Source organism: Hetaerina americana, unplaced genomic scaffold (assembly GCF_022747635.1).
Source record: "Hetaerina americana unplaced genomic scaffold, ioHetAmer1.1.p SCAF_14, whole genome shotgun sequence".
NCBI classification, from domain to species: Eukaryota; Metazoa; Arthropoda; class Insecta; order Odonata; family Calopterygidae; genus Hetaerina; species Hetaerina americana.
In genome coordinates, this window is record NW_027286514.1 from 14,135,387 (window position 1) to 14,156,887 (window position 21,501).

General features: G+C 37.5%; 1 protein-coding gene across 1 annotated transcript in view; it reads right to left on the bottom strand.

Annotated features, from left to right (window-relative positions):
• Positions 1 to 21,501, bottom strand: part of sei (potassium voltage-gated channel seizure) — an 858,190-nt gene that overhangs the window by 435,952 nt on the left and 400,737 nt on the right. The window contains exons 4-5 of the mRNA XM_071583602.1: positions 20,020 to 20,248; positions 1,910 to 2,085 (exon numbers count right to left, since the gene is read on the bottom strand). Of these exons, the coding sequence (XP_071439703.1) occupies positions 1,910 to 2,085; positions 20,020 to 20,248 (405 nt within the window). The remainder of the gene's footprint in view (positions 1 to 1,909; positions 2,086 to 20,019; positions 20,249 to 21,501) is intronic.

A 21,501-nucleotide genomic window follows, 5' to 3' on the forward strand; every position in this document is an offset into this window, starting at 1 on the left:
ATTAAAAACGCATGAGAAAACCCCGGAACCCCATTTCGATACCCACCGAATTTTGTTAGGTAATCTTCATTAATAACGAGAAAAACGGTTCGATTTTAGTCTTACAGAAAAATTATCTACCAATGCAATGAAAAAGTAACTTGATTCACCGGCCATTGATGGAAAACAATGAATTGAGCAGAAAAAAGAGACACTGTAAAATTGATTTCAAGACGCATGATGGTCAACGATCAAATAATCCTGAAATAATTAAAAATTAAAAAAAAACGACCAACATTTTGTGAGATAGTTGAAATTAGGTTTTTCGGGAATGAAAATTTTGTCAATGATGATAAACATTTTCCGGGGAACCTTAGCGTAGCGTACTACCTAATTATTTGACGTCTCAGCATTTCAGAGACGTGTCTCAAGGAAAGATCTTGTGGTGGCAGCAAGCTTTATCATAAATTTATTCCAACAGATGAAATCACAAAAGGGACAAATAAATGCAAATTTTGAGAGAATGTACATTCAAGTACATATTTACACTAGCACCAGAATAATCATGTATTGGTATTTTCCGTGTGATATGAAGTTGATATTGACCGGAGCGTATGGCGCTAGAGAAAATAAACTCCTCGTGCGAAGAAATATACTCTCCGAGTTAAAAGGAAAAATCTAAAATCCGAAACAATGACAACCTGACCTCCTTTTTGCTGAGAGGGCACCGAGAATACCTCAAGGGCCTTGCAACACTAACACCCGAAACCCTATTTCCAATTAAGAGCCCACAAAATTCTTATTGATTTATCAGCCATATCTCGTGTTCATGCATGCATGCGACATTTACCTGCAAAAAGTTACCTTCTAATCCTTTGCCATTCCTTGAATACTATGAAGAAACGATCAAGATATATGATTCAGGTTTAGGTATTTATACCCAGGTTGATGATACATGTACTATTCCTATATTTTTCTATTGATTGTGGTGTGTGCTACTCTTCGAGAAAGATCTCACGTAGCTACGAATGTCGTCTAAACCACAAACAATTACTATGAAGCAAACGACGTAGGTGTCGCATGGATTTCTAAATATGAGTGATTTTGTCAAATGTCAAGAGGACGATGGGCCAACTTGATTGAGTCTTTCTAGAGGAGAGTAATAGAAGCTAATGATTATACTAAATACTGGAACTAGAAACCACAAAGTTATTGTGAATTACTCACGTATGAGAATGATCGTCACTATTTCACAACTTCCTACCGCAAAATTATGATGAGTGCATTACTATAGGCTCTATTGTACGGAACCATTGGAAATGAGCGACCAAACGCTCACCCTAACGCTCACTTGCGTATTTCAGCTAATATTTAACAGACATCATGGCATTCTTGAGGACGTTCTTGAACATATAATTAATGCATGCTGCTATGAATTTATTCTAATATCAGCCCATTTAATATTTAATTTGAAAATACTGAGCCTACACTCTCCGAAGAGCAGCTATCACCAATCGTTCTTCGTACTGCATTGATAATATAAGTAATCAGCATATAAAACCATGTTCTTTATACATATAATGATTTTTGTGAGATAAGACCTCTAAAAAACATTCTCAATTAATTTAAACTTTCCACATAACTGCTAGTTCAACAATTGTTCGTTACATGATTCAAGGAAATTCACATTCGTGTGGTTTGCTTCATTAGGATGCATTGCGCGTGATTTCAATCCTTCCCAGGAGGAAATATTGACTCCGAATGAAGCGTAGATACACACAAGATCCCGCTGGCATATTATATGCTCCGAACATCCCTCTGGACAGAACGGCACACGCGGCCGGCGAGGCGAGGCGAGAAATCAATGGCGAGCGGTCGGATTTCGAATTTTCCCTCCGACCGATCGGAGCAAGCAGTTGTGGATACTCACACGACCCGACCGTGGCGCTCCTTGTCGGCAGCGCCCTTTCCCCTTCTACCGGCAGAGGGCCCATACCACAGGTTTTCCGCCTCGCCCGGGAGATGGCATCCAGGGACGTCGCCGATCGCAGATGGCTACCCGCGGCATGGGGCGGCAGGAGCGGGGAAGAGGGTGGGTTTTGGGGGAGTGGGGTGAGACCGGGGGTGGGTGGGAGATGCGGGGGGGCCGAGGGTGGGGTCAGCGAACCAGGGCTGCTACTCCCTCCACTCCCCTTGGGACTCCGAGTTGAAACCTGGGGAGTGCAAATTGAAAAACTTAATACGCAAACCCTGTGAATTCGATACGAAGGGGGTAGGCGCGTCGTGATGACCTGTGGAAAGAAGGGATTACAAGAGGGACCATGAATGTTTCACCTGGAGGAAAAAAATTACAATAATAAATAGGGACCGGCATGTATAACAGATTCGCAACGGAGTGAGTGTGGAGATGGTTGTTGGAGAGTGGGAGAATATTCTGATGACTCAACGTGATCGTAAAACCATTGCAAGACAAGGAAACAGTTTTAAAGATGCTCCTGATTTAGGAAATGGCTAGGAGAAAGATAACTCGAGCAAAATTATGAACATAATACGTTCACGAATGAGACAATTTTTATAGGACTACTATATACTGTGTGGCACATAACACACACTATACGCTTATCGATTTATTATTAGGTGCACAACTTACAATAAACTGCATGTTTTCGATCAAAAACAGGGTTATAGTTCCCAAAGTGAACCGCAAATAACTGGATCACAAAATCATGAATGATGTCAATCAACTAAGTTAGAACCCGCACTGGGAGAAGCGTAATTTAGTGACCAAATAAAAAAGGAAATATGCCAAAGTTTGGAAAAAGCAAGAAATTGATCCCATTGAAAAAAAAGGTTGATTCCATCATTTTTCCAGAGTTGCTGCTCTGTACTCCGATGTGATATCGCCCCGGGAAATCAATGGAGCTTCCTCATGAACAAGGATTGTGCTCATCGTTCCATTGAGCCGTACAGTATCGCGAAGAGCCCATGTTTTTCTTTTCTCCCTCTTTGGCGTCACGAAACATGCACCCAGCCCATCCACACATTTGCACTACTCCTCCAGAATTCTTTCTCCCCCCCCCCCCTGTTTACGGATTGGTGACTGGAAATACTTCCTGAATTACGCCTTTGCATTGTTTTTAAGGCAAGGACGAGTTTCCTGGACGCCGAGTTACAACGGTTGCTGAGGGTCCTCTACGTCGTGCAATCCCGTTCGCTCCATCCACGGGCTTATTTACTTGGATGGTGGTTGAGAAATACGACCGTGTGAGAGAATTCACCAATTGACGGATGACGCCAAAAAGTTTGATTTTACCAATAATCTTCAAATATACCAACTATTACAATTTTCAGGAATGTTACGAGAATAAAAGCTATTTTAACGGTTACAAATACATTCTTAGAGATCATTTTTGATACGTTTTCAATAACAAATTGCCATTTACTGACACGTTCGATACAACATTAGGAGAAAATTCCAACAAATAATTCAATCGAGAAGAATGCAATCAAATCCCCATCCCCAATTCAAATCCCCCATCTACATCGGGATATTCGTGCTTACCTCAATAACTAATAGTCATTCTTTACTTAATACTAATAAGATAAGCATTAGAAACGCAAAAAATGCATTTATTCTGGAAAATAGGGACTTCATTTCAAGACTGTACCCTAAATACTTCTCGAAATATAATATAAAAAATACTTTAGGCATTTGAAAAAATTTCTCACTAAATTTATAAATTAACTTTTTCTATAATTTCCTCAATGACAATTTCAAAATTTAAAGATGTCCAAAAAGATAATTCTAATTAGGGGAAACCTCCAAAAGGGATTCCTTCCGGCATATCAAGCCTTAAGCTGGAGAGCTAATATAGTACTTATTTTATATTTTCAAATTTATGTCATTCACTTTCATATCCTATTTTTGGTTACGATTTTTCAAAGTAAATGCCATTAACTGAGGAATTATATACGTGTATCGTCGTTTCGACTTACTTAGTTATAACGTAATACTAAATGTGCTTAATGAGGTTGGATATTTTTTCACCATTACTAAAAATAAATAAGGAGCAGATTTGGGGAAGGTTTTCCCCATGCTTCCTGAGGAGACCTTCGGAAAAACCAACCCTGTGGCCAGGGGGAGTAAAAATGTTTCCCTGGGAATAGGCGGTAGTTAATTTAATGGGAATAGAAACATTACTTCCTAAGATCTAATTCGCTCCAGAAATTTTTTTTCAATCGAAAATGAAGCCAACTATTTCAATTCCATAAACGTAGCCTATCCACTGCAGCCGAAAATTTACCGGCCTAAATTATTTTGAAGCATTTAAGCAATTTAAGAGGCACTGCGCTGCAAATTACTGTAAACTCTTATAGATAGTCCGTAATTTTTAGCCAAATGTGAAGGAAAAAATATAAATTAGTGATTTCTACATTTGTGTTTGACAACAATTTTTTCTGAAGTGTAAGGAACTGGAGCGCAATCAAATCCATATTATTTCGTTTCCAAATTTCTGTTAGGGTGTAATACTTCCAATAAAATACGGGTATTGATAATTTAATTAATTAAATATATAAGCATTTCCACATTTACCAGTATGATTATTGTCTTCTGCATAATTGGTGAGGGTGAAAGAAAGAGAAAAAACAACTTTGCACTTCCACACACTTATTTAATGTAACACCAAGAAAGAATGCTGAAAGAATTCCACAAAGTTAAGCCTGAAACTGTTAGCTTCTGCATAATTTATCTCTATAATGATCATTAAGCTTTGACGAATCGTGCCCTTATAGTAAAGTAAACCAGTGCCTCAATAAAATGGGTTTTCATTACGTATTAGTTATTTAATGCGCGAGAAATTTACATTACCAAACCACCTTATTCACGCTCTCTCTAGTATCATATTTATCAATCGCAGAGTTGTATTATTCTCCACGCTTTATCACCATCCTCTAGTTCCTCATTTCCTCGTTGGATTAATTATAATTCATTTTCCCCATTGAATACCACCAATATTCTTAAAAGCAAATTCCGCTAGTTCTTCATAAAATATCAAAATACTATTTTTTTTCCTTTTCTTAATTTCACTAGGCTAATTGTTGTCCTACGTCAGTGTTTAAAGTGATATTGCTCGCAATAAATACTCCAAGCACAAAGAGAAGCAAGTGCATGGGAAGTGATTTCAAAAATATTTTCAATTTCCAAGATAAATACGAAAAATGTTAAAATTATTTAATGTTCCGAACCAAATGCGGTAGAGACATTTCTCTCAGTACAACGAAAATTTCGGGATTATTCTTCGTCAAAAAAGCTGGAAAAATATTACAATGACTCATTTTAAAAATCTAATCATCACAGGAAAATATAACTAATCAAGTAAAATAAAACAATAGGTAACATTTATTATGAAATACGTAAAATATAACAAACACAATGCGTGAAAAAGCATACTTGAAATTTTTCGATAAAACAGTTTTAGTATCAGTTTCCTCCGCGAAAATCAATCAAGAGGAATATTTTAGGTTCCCAAGGGAGGAGTCTATCTAAAATTACGACTCCGTATCGACTACCAATGATAGTGGAAAGAGACTTATTATCGAGGCCGCCCGGAGCTAGGCGATGCCAGCGAGGACTGGTAGGTTTCCGAAGAATTGGAGCAGGAGATCCCCTCCCAGGTAGCGGCACTGCTGTTTTGTATGCGTGAATAAATTATACCAGCAAAGGAAGGAACGAAAATAGTTAAATCTTCAATCAAATGAATGGAAAGGGAAAGGTGCGTATCACAAGAAATAAAATGAAAAATCACGAAAAATTGAAAACGATGTGGGATACCACCCGAGAGAGAACACATCAACCGCTCTAGGCAAAAGGTTAGCGACGATGTTTCAACGAGGAGCTGCACAGCCCAGAAAGAATTCCTACTGAATGACTTACTTCTATACCTCCATACTAAACCCTTTCTCAGATGTTTGGAATTTCAGACGATATGTAATTTGATTGGTCCGACAACCTCTAGGGTAACGTGGTAGGTAGGCCAATTTTGATATCATATCCATAAGTATTAAAAGGGTTAAAAATGACAAATAGGAATACATAACAACATTCAATCATTCCTATGGTTACTTATGAGTGGAATCATTAGCCAAATTGGAATTTGCTAGACCATGCATTTAAATTGGTCACTGTTCTAAACTCATAAAAAATTTCCAAATGCACTATCATTTGCTCTCAGTGAGTAATATTGATTAAAACTTCGTTTTCAGCGTCTGTTATTAAATTAGAAGTCATTAATTTAAAATATTGGAAATAATTATCAATTAATTACATAATAGTTATCATGAGCAGTAAGGCATTATAGACAAAATAAGGAATTCTGGCACAGATATTCTTTATCACCATATACTTTCCACAATGCATCAAAATTTACAATTTAAGTTTGATATTCTGAACTCAAATGTGTCTAAATCTGGAGAGGATACCTTTACACAATGTTTTCTACAAGAGCAGAAAAATTCGACGACTGGTATTTTAAGAAATTTTTAAAGAGGTTAACACAGATTTCCTCTACCCTTAATGAAGGCTATTTTACAAAATCACTTTATGGTGTGCCATTTTTTGTACCGATCCCTTCAATCCTATACTGAGAAACATATTAGCATGAAGTTGGCAGAAGTTATTCTTTGGTGGCAGAAAGGTGATTTCCCAGCCGATTAAGGAAAAAAATACGACCCGGACAGAGAGGCCGGCCGGAGGGCGACGGCAGATCACGCCACCCCACTTGCCACACATTGGGTGGGGGTAGAGGAGTGTGTGCGCTGCCCCCGTCCCTCTGGATCGGCGGTTGTCCATGGACCGTCTTGTGCTTACCACTTCGGGCGACGCCATCGGCGCCATATGGACTTCCTCCGCAGCCATGGTCGAAGAGGATTCGCCCGCCTCCTCCCCCTCCCCCCTCCTCCGCCTCCCCTCGCCACCAGCCCCCCGCGCCCCCTCCCCACCGTCCTCCGCCCCCTCGCCCTCCCCCCGCTTGGCCCCCAAACCACCCTCCTCCTCGTCCACCTCCCCCGCCTCCACCTCGTCCCCCGCCCGCCCTCCCCCCTCTCCCCCCTTACGAGCCCTTCTCCGCCTCCGCATCCACCCCCACCCCCGCCCGGTCTCCTCCACCCCCGCCCGCTCCCCCCCGCCCCGCTTGCCCCCCTTCCTTTCCGGCCCTCCTTCAGACCTCCCCCCCTCCGGTTCCCCCCCGCCCCTCCCCCCTCCGCCCCCCCCGCCTCCTTCCTCCTCCCCCTCACCCTCCTCCTCCTCCACCACCTCCTCCATGGTCCTGCGAAGGAAAGAGAGAGAGAGAGGGATAGACTATAGAGAGAGAGAAAATGAGAGAGACGCCGTGTGAGTCGAGATAATGGAAAAATAGTGTCTTCTTTTGTTGTGTCCTTCTCTCCCGTGCCTTCGAATCTCGCCTCTCTGAGACCTACCCTCTGCCCCCCCCCCCCAAAGTTCCTCTCGCACCCCGCCCCTCCGCGCCTCCTGGCGTGGGGGCAAGCACGTCGGGGGCGGACGGCTATTGTTTGTCTGAGGCGACGCGGAGGCCCGGAGAACACGGAATTAGCGTGGGAGCACATTTTACTCTTCTTTTTTTAAATATTAAGTTAAATGAGAAAAGTAGCACTTTGATTTCAACTCGTGATGACCTGAGGCTCCCACAGTCTGCTGTTATGACTGAGTGAATCATATTAACAAATTGAAAGGATCATAAGTCGGGTTTAATTCAGGGCGACTGATTGTGAGAATGGGAATTTAGTCCACAAAGCATTTCGTCTCCAATAAAGTGAAGTGGGATAAATCAAAACAGTTAATGACTTCAATAAATAACTGTATACATAAATATATATAAATTATTTTTATAAACTACATTTGGTCATTATATTTGTATGGTATCACGTTTCGACGGCTCGACCATCGTCAACAGAATCATGATTCTGATGACGACGGTCGAGTCATCGAAACATCAAAACTACACATGTGTCCTTTCTTTGTGTTTCTATGTTTTAAAAATCTACATCTGTGTTTTTTATATATTTGTGGTGCCGGGTTCGATTCCAGGGGGCCTTTGGGCTCCTACAGCTCCACCCAAACTATGTGATTTTCCGGGTAGTAGATCTTCCTGAGAAACCATAACCGGCACAGGAAAAGGAACTGGCCTTCCTTGATGTGCGAATTTCACACGCCGTATAAGGCTTAGTACTGGGTGAACTCTACCATCACCTACTAAACCGACCTTGTGGTTGATTACTGTGTTTATGGTATATATATATATATATATATATATATATATATGTGTGTGTGTGTGTGTATATATATATAATATATATATATAATATATATATATATATATATATATATATATATATATAAATTAGGTAATTAGGTAATCTACCGGTTAAGATAGGTTTTTAGATGGAAAAAATTACTAATTCAACAATTTGTGACCCCCAGCAAAACACAACGTCCTACTCTACATCAGGTCCCTCTTCATCTCTGAGTACTTTCTTCCTCCCTTCATCCCGTGTGTGTATATATATATATATAAATTTACTTATTTAATATACATATACATGTATTTAAATATATGTATATATACATACATAAATACACAAATGAATTTATCAACTATATCCATTGTTATTTAAGCAAGTATAAAGCTTTTAGTTTCCTTCTGGATTGAATTCAAATCAACCTATCAACATTCATTACATACACGAATGATTTATCATTAAGAGTACTTTTTTTTAATTATTGAATGGTTTTACAAATTGAATTTGTTCATCGGAGGTTGAAAGCAGAACAGATGTCCCTCGTCGTTCTCATTTTCCCAACCGCAGCACTGAAGTACTTAAATAATTTGATGTCAACATTTATAAATTCACGTTCCGTTCACGTATTCATGGTCCAGCTCCGTCCCCTTAAACCACCGGTTCTGAGAGAAGCCGCCATCCGACCTCGGGCTACATTCAATCCTCTTACGTATTAACCTATACAGGGGCCTCGGTCTTACCAACTTCGCGGTTTCGCCACACAAGTTATTCTCCAGCTACGCAGCCGACGAAGCCTGGCGACGACTGAATTAAGAATACTACCGAATTTCTCCACGCATTTGTGTTCTATCCCACGTAATACTAAGGTACAACTTCAATTAATTACATTTCGTGCATAGAAAAACTAAGATTAGCTGTAAGGTCTTAAAGGGATATTGAATGAAATCAAATTAGTTTTGAGAAATCGAATATATGACAAAATGTTTAATATTAAATCACTGTTTTAATTTTAAATACGCCACTGAATTGTTAATATATCCACGAAAGGACTCGATTTTTAGCCCTTTGAACTTCTTAGCTAAAGTTAAACTCTATGTCGCATCTTTCACCAGACTTTTGGATGACCAGTTCAAGGAATCCTATTTTCAGTTCCACGATTTCATGCATGGCGTAATTGGGTCACAAGTTTTAAATTTGACAAAGGACATGGACTTGTGTGACCCCATTGCGCGAGATGAACGACTCAGACTTACCCATCCTTGGTGCCTATTGTCGAGTTCCAAATATGTCGACCAATGCCCTTTGCCTTCCTAGTGGCGCCTCTTAATGCGAAATGATTGCATTTATGCACGGGCAGACTTCTCCAAAATACATCAAAGCGAAATTATTTGAAGAATTTGAAGGATTAAGGTAAGTGTAAAGAGATAAAAATTCTCTTAGTACTGATAACATTTATCATTTGTATTGAAAGTCAATGAAATTTTAATAAAAAGGGGAAAGGTGTGGCAATGTATTGAAAATTGTAGCGGAATTATTGATATATATATATATATATATATATATATATATATATATATATATATATATATATATATATATGTATATATATATACACACACATATATATATATATTAATGAATATGTATATATATGTATAAATATACATATATATATGAATATATATATATACATATATATATATATATATGTATATATATATATATTAATGGATATGTGTGTATATATATATATATATATATATATATATATATATATATATATATATATATATATATGTATGCATATAATATTTGTCTTAGCCATAAATTAATGCCAAAGGTTTTATAAAATATAACGAAATATAAAAATGTTTTGAAATTCAATAACAAATTTAGGAACTAACCTGAGTAAATGGACTGTGGGAGACCTGTCAATATAACTCTCAAGGAGTCTTAACATGAAGAAATAATTATTTCTCATTAAAATGGAATAAAAATATATAGAAATATTCTATCCAATCTATTCAATTCTATTCAATTATATACAATATGGAAAAAAACTTGAAGAGTTAAAAATAAACAAAAAAATAATAAAGATATACTCGTAATATTCAGTAACATATTTAAAATTAAATAAATGTAGTCATTATTTAATAATTTTAATTCTTTGTACATTCCATCTAAATTGTTGAGCCTACCAACACGTCGAAGTCATATTATGTAACTCAAACATCACCCCACTACGAAAATATATCTATAAGCCCTTATGAAATTCGAGCGAAATTTGTCACCGCTTGAATATCGATGAAATTTGCCTCAGCGTTTTAATACCTCATTGAATTATCTTTTAGATAAAATTGATGGATGATCATGAAACCATCTGGCATTATATAACTTGAAGCAGTGGGCGTCATGGACACCCATGAATCGAAGAATTGTCACTTTCGAAATGAATGCATTCATCGCTATATGAATGGAATACTGATAAGACATGAAGTGAACAAATGGCATCAAAAGGTTCCTGACGAGGAGGGAAAAGAATATGACCATCAATCAATCATGAGTGACGAAATGGGATTCTTTGAAATGTTGAGATTTAAACAGTGCAGGGTGTTGTCATCGAGGCGATGGCCCGCTGAAACATTTAGGCGGCATAAATACCCTCACTCAGAGTTTAAAGACATTTGAAGAACTGGGCCAAGGTCAGTAGAGCATAATTTTCCAACTGCGACTCTTCCGACGACGTAAAATCTGCATTCAGAAGGCTTATTTTGATCATTTATTTGCGACGGTTTACCCTAGTATATCATTATAGTTTATGAATTGAAGGCTAAGATTAGTGGATAAGTGGCGCGAGCTCATCAACTAAGGTAACGCTGCTTTGTCACCTAAAGCTCAGGAAAATAAGTGCCGGTTTAGAAGATGGAAAGCATACGGAATAACTGGGAAAAGACTAAAAGTACATTGACTGTATTATTGATACACACGGAAATCATTATGGCAACATTAAACTGAGTCTATTGAAGATGCTAACATTTTATTAATTTTGAATTTCTTAGAGAATAAGTAGTTAATTACACTTATGATCGGTAAAACGAAACGAGAACACATGATGTTTATGAGTGTAAATGTTATGCATACCCACCAGAAAACTACAGTGCAGTGCCAAACCTAATGTGTTTATGCACGAGTAAGTTTGCATTTATTAAGTAATCTACCGGTTAGAGTAGGTTTTGGATGGATTCAACTACCAATTAAATATTTTGTGGCTCGTAAACAAACACAATCCAAGAACCTACTCTACATGAAGTCCCTCTTCATCTCTGTGTTTATATATATGTGCAAGGATAACAGAGATGAAGAGGGACTTCATATAGAGTAGGTTCTGTTTTGTGGGCGGCCCCGATGGCGATGGGTTTTGCTTCATCTCGGGGATACCTCTTCAAATTGTCTTCAATATTATGCATAGGAGTTAAGTGAAAGAATGGGCTTTATTGTGTGATTCTTGCCTCAATAACAAACTCTAAATAAAATCAATAATGAAAAACTAATGAAGCAAGTGACAGAGAGTACCTGATTCAGTACATCTTGGCATTTAGCATCTTGAACTCTAGTTATTAAAAGTAATATTAACAATTTTTATTAGATGCACTATTTAAATTCAAATACCAGATTCGTAAAAATAACTCCTAAAGTAATCCCTTCCACAAGTATATAGATTATGTTTTTATACACCAACATCATGAATAGTCTACTAATAAGTACGGAAATTGAAATAAAAGTAAGGACAAAAATTTTCCAAGAATTATTTGAAATGTTGATGGTTGAATTAAGTGCGCGTGAAAAAGAAACGCCGAAAGATATACAAGATAGTTGTTACACAAATGGAATATATGGAACAAGAATTAAATTACCCATACATCTGGATAAAGAAGATATAAAATAAAGAACAGGTGAAACAAAGAAGGACAACAGCAAAAAAGGGTTAAAACTTCCAACACCAGAAATAGCTAAAAGTGTTTCAGAAATAAAAGTTAGATATGGAAAGAAAAAGTTAGATATGGAAAATTGGTTGAAAGTGCTCGAAAAGAAGTAGGATATCACCACCTAAACTAACTTAAAATTTTACAAGATACGAGCTCAAAGAATAAATCCGGTTGAATAAAAAAGCACACACGATTATATTTTCAAGCACACACAAACAAGAGTCACCTTGAGATATATTAATTAATAATGTAAACATTAATGAGGGTGAATGGCAGCCATTAGCTTTTGAAATAAATTTTTTAATAAAGAACAAAACGATGTTATGGACACGAATAGATTGAAAGGAGAAAAAAAATACGACATAAAAATTACTTATCATACTAAGAAAATGGATAATGATGCAAATGTGTCTTCAATTTACATCTACAGTCTACATATATTTCGTCTATTTCTACAAAATATTGATAATACTCTCAAAAATTACCGCCAAATAAGTGGGACCTTTACCAGATACTTGAAGAACACAACGAGGAAATAGGGAAACAAAATTGCACCAGACAATTCAAGAGTAGATGTAGAGTGACGAACAATTTTTTACGCCACTGAGTCATGGACCTGGCATAGTATTCATAGTACATATATGAACAGCAAATACATTCGGAAGGTATGTAATTTCTGACTTCCAGAACGCGTTTTACAAAGCTAAATAGATTAAGAAATGACAACTACCGACCGAAATAAGGTTATCATGTTAAAAAAACAAATGGAAATTCTCAGATGCTATTTGGAGGACCCAAAACTTACTAAAATGTAGTAAAATACGATGCTCACTATCTTTTAAGAAATATTAGACGAAAATGATATTAAATAGTAAAAGTATATGAGGAAAATCTATCAAGACTAACTGCCCTAATACTCTAGTACTAATACTAGTAGTATTACTAATAGAAGTAATATTACCCTAGACGCTACTACTCTATTCTCTACTACGACCTTGAGAAAGCAGAGGACTAGGAGGGTATAAGGTATTCTTCTCGTCATTCACATGTCATTAGAATCCGTCCCTCTCCGCGGGGGCAAATTCCTGCTACCTGCAACGTTGGGTCGCATTCCCTGCCAATTAGAGACTCTTTGGGGATAGAGTGTTTCGTGGTGCATTTTCATGTGGTAGTGATGTTTCAATTTCTTGCTTGTTGTGTCCTGGCTTCCGTGTTGGTTTAGGGTGTTGTAGAATGTCTTTCGTGCTGCATCATGGGGTGCAGTTTTTTAGTTGTTTTGCGGTATATGTGTTTGCATGAGTGTTGGATGAAGGGATTTTTGCATGAGTGTGTGCGCTGCTGTGGGTGTAATTTTCCGTGTTGTTTTTTTTGCATGTGGTATTTTTCTTTTTTACGGTTGGTGACCTAACACCCCCCGCCACACGCCCTTGCGGCGGCTTGCGGGGTATTATGTAGATGTAGATGTAGATGTAGAGATTATTTTTCACTTTAGTTAAAAGAAACACTAGGGACATGAAACAAAGGGATTTGAGGATTTAGGAAAGATTAATATTAGCTATGCTAAATATTAACAGCGAAAGCAAAATTAGCTGATTATTTACAGCGTTTAAAATGAAATAAATGTATAAAGTTTGATCGGAATCGTAAAAAGGCAGGTATGAAATGAAAGCAAATCCATAATGCAAAAGCCTTAAAGTGAATGATTTGAAGAAGTGTCTCAGCAACTCATGATAGAATACTCTAAACTGTACGGACGAATATCCTCATTTCTTTGTCACGGTCTATAATGAAACAATATTCATATCCAAAACATATTAATCAACTATGAATATTTGGCTAAAATACATGTTTTAAATGTGTGAATAGTTGTCAAAAAATGTGTATAATCCATTGAAAACTCACTCGTCTTGACATCCTGAAACGATATGACCCACCGATAAAAATTTCATTCTTACTGTTCCATATTTTTACTTTATAACTATGGACTGAACTGATTAGTGCCGATGGCAATCGCAGAGAAAGAACATATTAAAATGTTGATTAGGAATATAGTTTTTACATTCCGAAACTAGTTGTTTCTGGAGATAGGATGAGGAAAGATTGGATGATTTTAACATACGGGCGCAGAAGATAAGCTTGAATGAATTAACCTGAATAGGCAGGGGGAAGATAGAGTGTCCTATACAATAGGGCAGAAGTGAGACTAATTCCGTTGAAGCAAAATCGAAGAAGACCGTACAATTTTAAAAGGAGGTGGGGGAAGTTAAAACTGTAAGAAAATGGAGAATTTTAGGCGATCCGGATTAAACATGAACTAAAAAAATATATTTTTGAATGCTATAAAGAAAATAGAAGGTAATAAAAGCGGGAAAATACAAATGCATGAAATAAAATCAAATTATATCGTTCGTAGGAGTCACAGGAGACCACCGAATGCTAGAAAATGTCCTTGAATGGTGCAACCCAAAACCTAGGAAGACAAAGAAACAAATATGTAGACCAAGTAAGGAACGGTGGCAAACGTAAGACCAATCTGGGATTGCCAGGGAATCGTCGGTATTAGAAAGGAAAGAGTGAAGGGCTGTAGTAGAAACGTTTTTGGATTGAAATACTAACTATCACTTATGTATTTAAATAATACCCACAATGTGAAAGGAGGAATGAATCAATTTCTAGAATTTCCATCAACAGAAATTCAGTTTTCAAATGACAAAAAATTGACGGCAATCGCTTGTTTTTCGTTGGAACTACCCTTTTCCATAGAATCGATAGCGGTGTTTTTCTAACCATCCGTCTACGCTTGCCGCGGCCTCCAGTGCCCTGATCATAACAGACTGGGTCATGTCTCGGGTGAAATTAAGAAATATTTTAGTCAAAAGCTCAGCTATAAGGAATCGGGCCACTTTTTTTTAATGTTTATCTATTCATTCTGACTCCACTTCAAATGATCAAATAGGAGTAGGTTTAAAGGTATGACCATAGAAATAAGTGGATATCTAATGGTAATTTACAATTATTTCCTTCCTAAATGGTTTCATATGGAAACAAATTTCATAAAAACTTTTTAAAAGATCAAAAAATAAATCATTGTCAATAAATATGAACGATGCTACGATGAATTGTATCAAACCCAGTAATATTTTGTGACAGATTATTTCCGATGATTCACCGTTGATTTAAATTTTACCTGAGGGTGTGAATTATTTTCCATTTACATTATATAACATTTTAATATTTATTCGTCTTGATTCAAAACTGCCAACTTTAAATAAAAGAAATCACCCAAATAAAGTGATTTAGTTCCACTACAGCATATTTTATTCCATTATTTACAATTGCTTTTATATTAATAAAATAAAACGGAGTAAGTGCCATTAGAAATTCAAAATGCCCTTACCATGGCAATTTAAAATTCAAATTAATCTTTTTAGACAAGAAGGAAAGCCAAAAGAAATTGAGTGACATTCCCTTTATTCAGTTAAAAATTTTGCTGGATACGCAATTGAAGGTCGAACAAAAAGAGATTAATAAAATTTCATAGAGGTATCATGTACGGAACATCATCGTGTTTTCCGTAATTAAAGCATAACAATACTTGGTGAGTGTATACAAGCATGGCTAAATTACTCATTATTTGATAATTAAAATTAGACACTTCTGTCCCTGTAATACTCCCCAATGAATATTTAAGAATGACGAACAGCCCTTCTGCGTTGGATTTCATAAAGCTTTCTCATTTGCAATGATTTTGCCAGGAAAACAACTAGTGGAGAACTGGTTAATTCAAAAGAGCCTGTTGCTTGCATTTAACTTTTTTTGAGCATCCCTTTCGAATTCTGAAACGCCGACTTTCACCAACTTCCAAAAGAGCTGAAAGCCTAGAATGCTTTGAATTTTGCGGAAATGAGAAGTTATCTCACGCTCCCTCACCCCGATACTTCCACGGAAGCTTTTAAAAAAAATGTGATCTCGAACATTCTTCGCCGAAATTATCCTCAACAATGGCACCCGGGAGCTTTTCGTGCTAATCTTCCACTTCTCCTCTTAATGTCTCCTACCACACGTGTTTCATCGTCTAAACAAGCTATTACGTTGCAAGTCGAAACGCCTAGCTTAGCGTCGACAAAAACATGCCACCCCGCCTTTGTTCTTCCGCATTCCAGTTCAACTCCCTTCTCTCTTTCCCCTTCCCTCACCCGCTCCCTTTCCTTGCCAGCAAACTTGACACATTTGTGTCCTATCGGGCGTCCATCATCTAAGGAAAAGTGACGATACGCGCGAGGCCAACTGCTCTCAAGTTGTCCGGCGCTCTTTTGTAGCACGCTTCCCCTTCCTCCGCCTTCGTTGTCTGTGGCTCGCAACCCCTTATCCGATCGAGTCTCCATTATTCGCTTTGCCTTCGAAGGGCCTTCCGCCCCCGTGCATTTCAGAGCGCGACTCCGAATCCTATTTCTCAAATACTCCGCCCCCCCCCTCCAACTTCATCCCGCGGATCTCCCGCTCAGAGTACGGGTGCCGAGTAGATCACGCGTGAGTGAATTCGTCCCAGTTTCATTTCCTCCTTCCTCTCAAATGAATCCTTCATGCGGTAGTTACCGCGCCAAGTCTCACGTAACAATTCCTCTTATGTTTATTTGGAGTGAAAAAGTACTTACTTTGAATTCTTTTTTTTTTGCACTTTTTTGGTTTTTCAAAATGTGTTCGTGTTTTTAGCTTGGATGGGATGGGGATCGAAATAAACCGCTCACACTGACACAAATGAATCTTAGTCATTCATCACGAGTAAATGCGCATATATTGTTCATTCTGTCATATGCTTTTTCTGTAATAATTTTCAAGAATGTGGGATGCTAAAACACGTCTTAGTTTATGTATTGTACACAAGCTAATGAAAATAAAGGCTACTTAATAAAATAAGAGAAATGTGACTTGGCAATAAAAAAACACATTAACCAACCGTAATGCCGGTTTGGTAGGTTATGCTAGAGTTCCTGCAGCATTTAGCCAGACGGTGGTTGAAATTCACACATCAGAGTAGGGGGCTCAGTTACTACCCGAAAAATCACATAGCTTTGGTGGAGCTGCAGGTGCCTAGAGAGGCCTACCCGGGAATCAAACCCGGTCCCTCCGGCAAGTACCGTGATCAACCTCGGTATCGGACAATAACAACCTAAAATATTTTCCTTTCAATCAGACTTGTCAATTCAAAAACAAATCAATATTAAGCACCCCAAAAATCAATACAGGAAAAATTAATAGCAAACTGCAATCTCTTCTTTTAACTTTAGCCCACAGTTAACCATCAAAGGCAAGTGTCATAACAACTTTTACCACACGATATCGACGATTCTCGCATATAAGGCTCAGACTAGACATAATGAGTACGTTTTTGATTGAGTTTTAGCACTCCGCTACCTTAAATTTTCAGCCTAAAATTTTGCAAAAATTGTGATGTTATGGGAGAAAAATATCATCACCAGCGATGAGAAATAATTAAAAATACATCCATTTAATTTTAAAATTCAACCTTTTCTTTCCAGAGATTGCCATTTTAATGACAATGGTCAATTATTCAAATTATTGCGACAAAAGGAGGCGCGACAAGAGTACACAAGCTCAGTTATTGCCTGTCATTTTTAGCAACCAGAAGGAGTACTTTGGGGTGAGGATCCGATCTCATTTCTGCATCTAATGAACACCGTCCTCAATTGGGGATCATGGCACCATTTCATATAATTGTTGTTGATGTATGTAAACACATGACATGTAAATCATTCCAATCATGGTGCCTATTGTGTAATCTTGTTGAGTAAGGATAATACCAAGATGTCGTTAGTGAATAAAATCATACTTATTCCATGAACATGCAATTATTTCTCGTAAAGCTTTGGCATGCTTATTCCAAATACGATTAATTAATTTCATGGAGTGAAATTCTAGTTTTAATGTATTCCTTATACGTGACAAAATCCACTTGTGATTGTAATGCATGTTATCTATTAAACTCTCTGAATTGTACCATAGTTGTCAGATATTTGAACGTTATGTTTTTCTTTTGGCCAACTTTTTTATCAAAGCAAGATAATTGTTTTCAGTTACTTGTTAAATTACCAGTAGTACCTACTATTAACGTTATCATTAATCGTGCTCTTTTAACTTTCCTCACTAAAAAAACCCTCTCCCCTAATCCCACATTTCCCAACCTACTTAATATGGAAGTACACCAGTCTCTTTAAAACAAGTTAATTGTAAAAACTTAAATAGTTTTATCAAATTCGCATTAAATTGTCGGCACTTCCACACCATATTAATTAACTTATTTGATGCAATCTCTATATCGGGAAATAATACTACTGCGCGTTAAAACTACACTTCAAGCAACCCCTCCGTATTACGCAAAGAGTTTCTGAATTACGCAAAGAGTTTCTAAACTATAGAATTGGGAGTGACGAGATATATAAACAGTCCGCGCAGCACAGGGAATGAAAATCGATTAGAAAGGGGAAGTTTCATATCCAGGGACAATTACTGCACAAGTAATTAGGGGCTGAAATGTTACCGTTGTACAATCCCAGAGTATATCTTTATAGGAGTTCAGAAAAACTAATATTCCGACGAGCCGACAAAGATGGCCGACAAGACGACACGGATGATGCAAGGCCGGGACGACATTGATCGTGTGCAGTCCCTTGTCCTTACCGATCGTCGGAAAACTGTCCGAATGATAGCTGATGAACTGAATTAAGGAAAATCTACAGGACGCGTCGTGTGCGTCCAAATTTGACTCAATGCGATGGATGGATCCTTCACCATGACAATGAACCTGGAAATTCACCATTGATTGTTCGCTAGTTTCTTGCAAAAAATTCAATCACCATCCAGTGTTCAAGGCGATAATCGGTTTGATAGTAAAGGGAAGAGCGCGCCCAATTCTAACTGTACGTGTACTTAAACCATCAGGTTTGAGGATTCATTTCCTTCTCTGTACGCCACCAGGGGTATCCAGGGTTAAAAACGTTTGTCTATCTATCCGAGGAGCACATGGAATTGAGGCCTTAATCAAGGCCTTAAGGTGGGCATCCAAAGAATTAGCCCACTGCGCTGCCATGACTCTTGCTATCGATTCAATTACTTTTGACTGCGAGTTTAGTATAACTTCTAGTATCCTCTTATAAATATTACCATTTAAAATCTAGATGATATTGTTGTTTTTATATTTAATAAACTATGATGACGTAACCTTAAAAGGGGGCTTTAAAATTCAATTTCTATTTAATTGCATAGATACCTAAACATGCTTTTCAATTTAAGCATGAGATAAAGTTAGACAATATACTTTTGCTAAGGGTGCGCCGAGTCTTTCCTGTCGGGAGAGTATTCGTTTATTAGATTTCATGCTCTTAATACTTAAACACAAAATAAGATTTCTAATTTATGATTTTAAAAAAGACAAAAATATATTCATTTGTAAATTTCCATAATTTTATTTCATTCAAACAAATAATTTAATGCCTCACGTCATTTTCTAGTGTAATTTCAATAACTTGATAATGTAAAAAGTATTTAAACAGTTTAATTAAAATCAGAATGTGGACATTGTCATTTTTTTCAAATTTAAAATTACTATGTTATCCGAAATCAAGCGAGAAGAATATTGACGAAAATAAATCTTTGCGTCGCATTTCAGAGTAACATATAAGGCGATCTATTTTTGGGTTCTGGGGTCTGCTCTCCTCACCTGTCATGCCCTCTGCCTTTTCCGCCTTCCACCTCACCACCGATCATCTTCTCCTCGTCGGTGGAGCCCGGCGTCGATGTTCCGTGGTGAGGGGAGCACAGGTATCCCGCGAGCCACATGGTGCGTCGGACCCGGCCACTTGTGGATTTGACGGGTGCCGATCGGCCCCCGCCCATCCGCAACGATCCCATCTTCAACGACTGTCGGAAAGAGTGACGCGCTCGACCCACTGCTGGAAGAAAGGCGAAAAATGTGAGTAGGGTGGCCTGCGGTAGGGATACTTTGCACGGTCTGTGAACCCGGCTAGAATAACTTACCGTAAATGTGTGACATGAAAAAAAATTCAAGTTAAATACTTTTAACTAACATTTCTATTAACAATTTGACTTGAGAAAAATGTGCTTCCAAAATTGTATTAACTAAATACATTGTGAAAAATTTTAGATTGTGAAATCATTTTATCTTAAAAAAAGCTTTATATTGTTGTTGTAATTTTCAAAATATTGGACATCTTACTTCCAAATAACTTTTGGCAAAACACTTGAGCGATGTGTCATTATAATTTGGAAAATGACTCCACGTCAATAGAAATATTGACCACACGTGCATGGGAGAGATATATAATTCCAAAAAAGTGTTCTGGATATTTATATTAGATACAAAAAATCATGCTAAAAGTTTTGTCAGCTTCTAAACACGATTATGCTTGCAAAATCCCATAAGTCAATTAAATTAAAGCACAAATTGTATAACATGGTTACAAATTTAGTATTACCAGTACCAATTAGAATCAAAGACATAATTGAGGCAATGGGCCCATAAAATAATTCCAAATAGCTCAAAATAACGAGCAATATAGATTTAATAATTACTTAGTAAACAATTAATTAATAAAAAACTGATATTGCTTGGTAAATTTTTTACCATATTTTTAAAGATTTCTCACAGGTTCTTGAAGCAATTTTGCCCAGACGGTATTTTTACCCAACTATAACATAAACTTCTCTGAATTTTTTTCTCCCTTAGTAACATCCACGATTAACGAACATCCCAATGAACTCCAATTCAAACTCCGTCGGGATGAAACCTGTAAAGACATCAAAGGTAGGGAAAAACTGGCTACGTACCACTTATCCCGAGGAAGCCCCTTTTCCATCCAGAAAATACAAATTTCCTACCTTGTCCACCACCCCTCTCGATGTATTCACCGAAACTTTTCCCATTTGTTGCTTCCGACCTCGAAAGGGGTCACCACGCACGCTTCCGAGGAAAGCCACAAGAAACTTTATTGTTAAAACATTTTTATTGGAAGAACAAATGACTGACGTTTTTCGCCATCGGACAAAACAAAAACACTCCGGGGAGGGGCCTTTCACGTCCAATTCCCCCAAAAGTTTCTTTCCGCGAGGATGCTCAGGGTGCGTAAATAAAAAAAAATGGGTGCCGCCCCCGAACGACCTCCAATATAGTTTTCATTGTGTC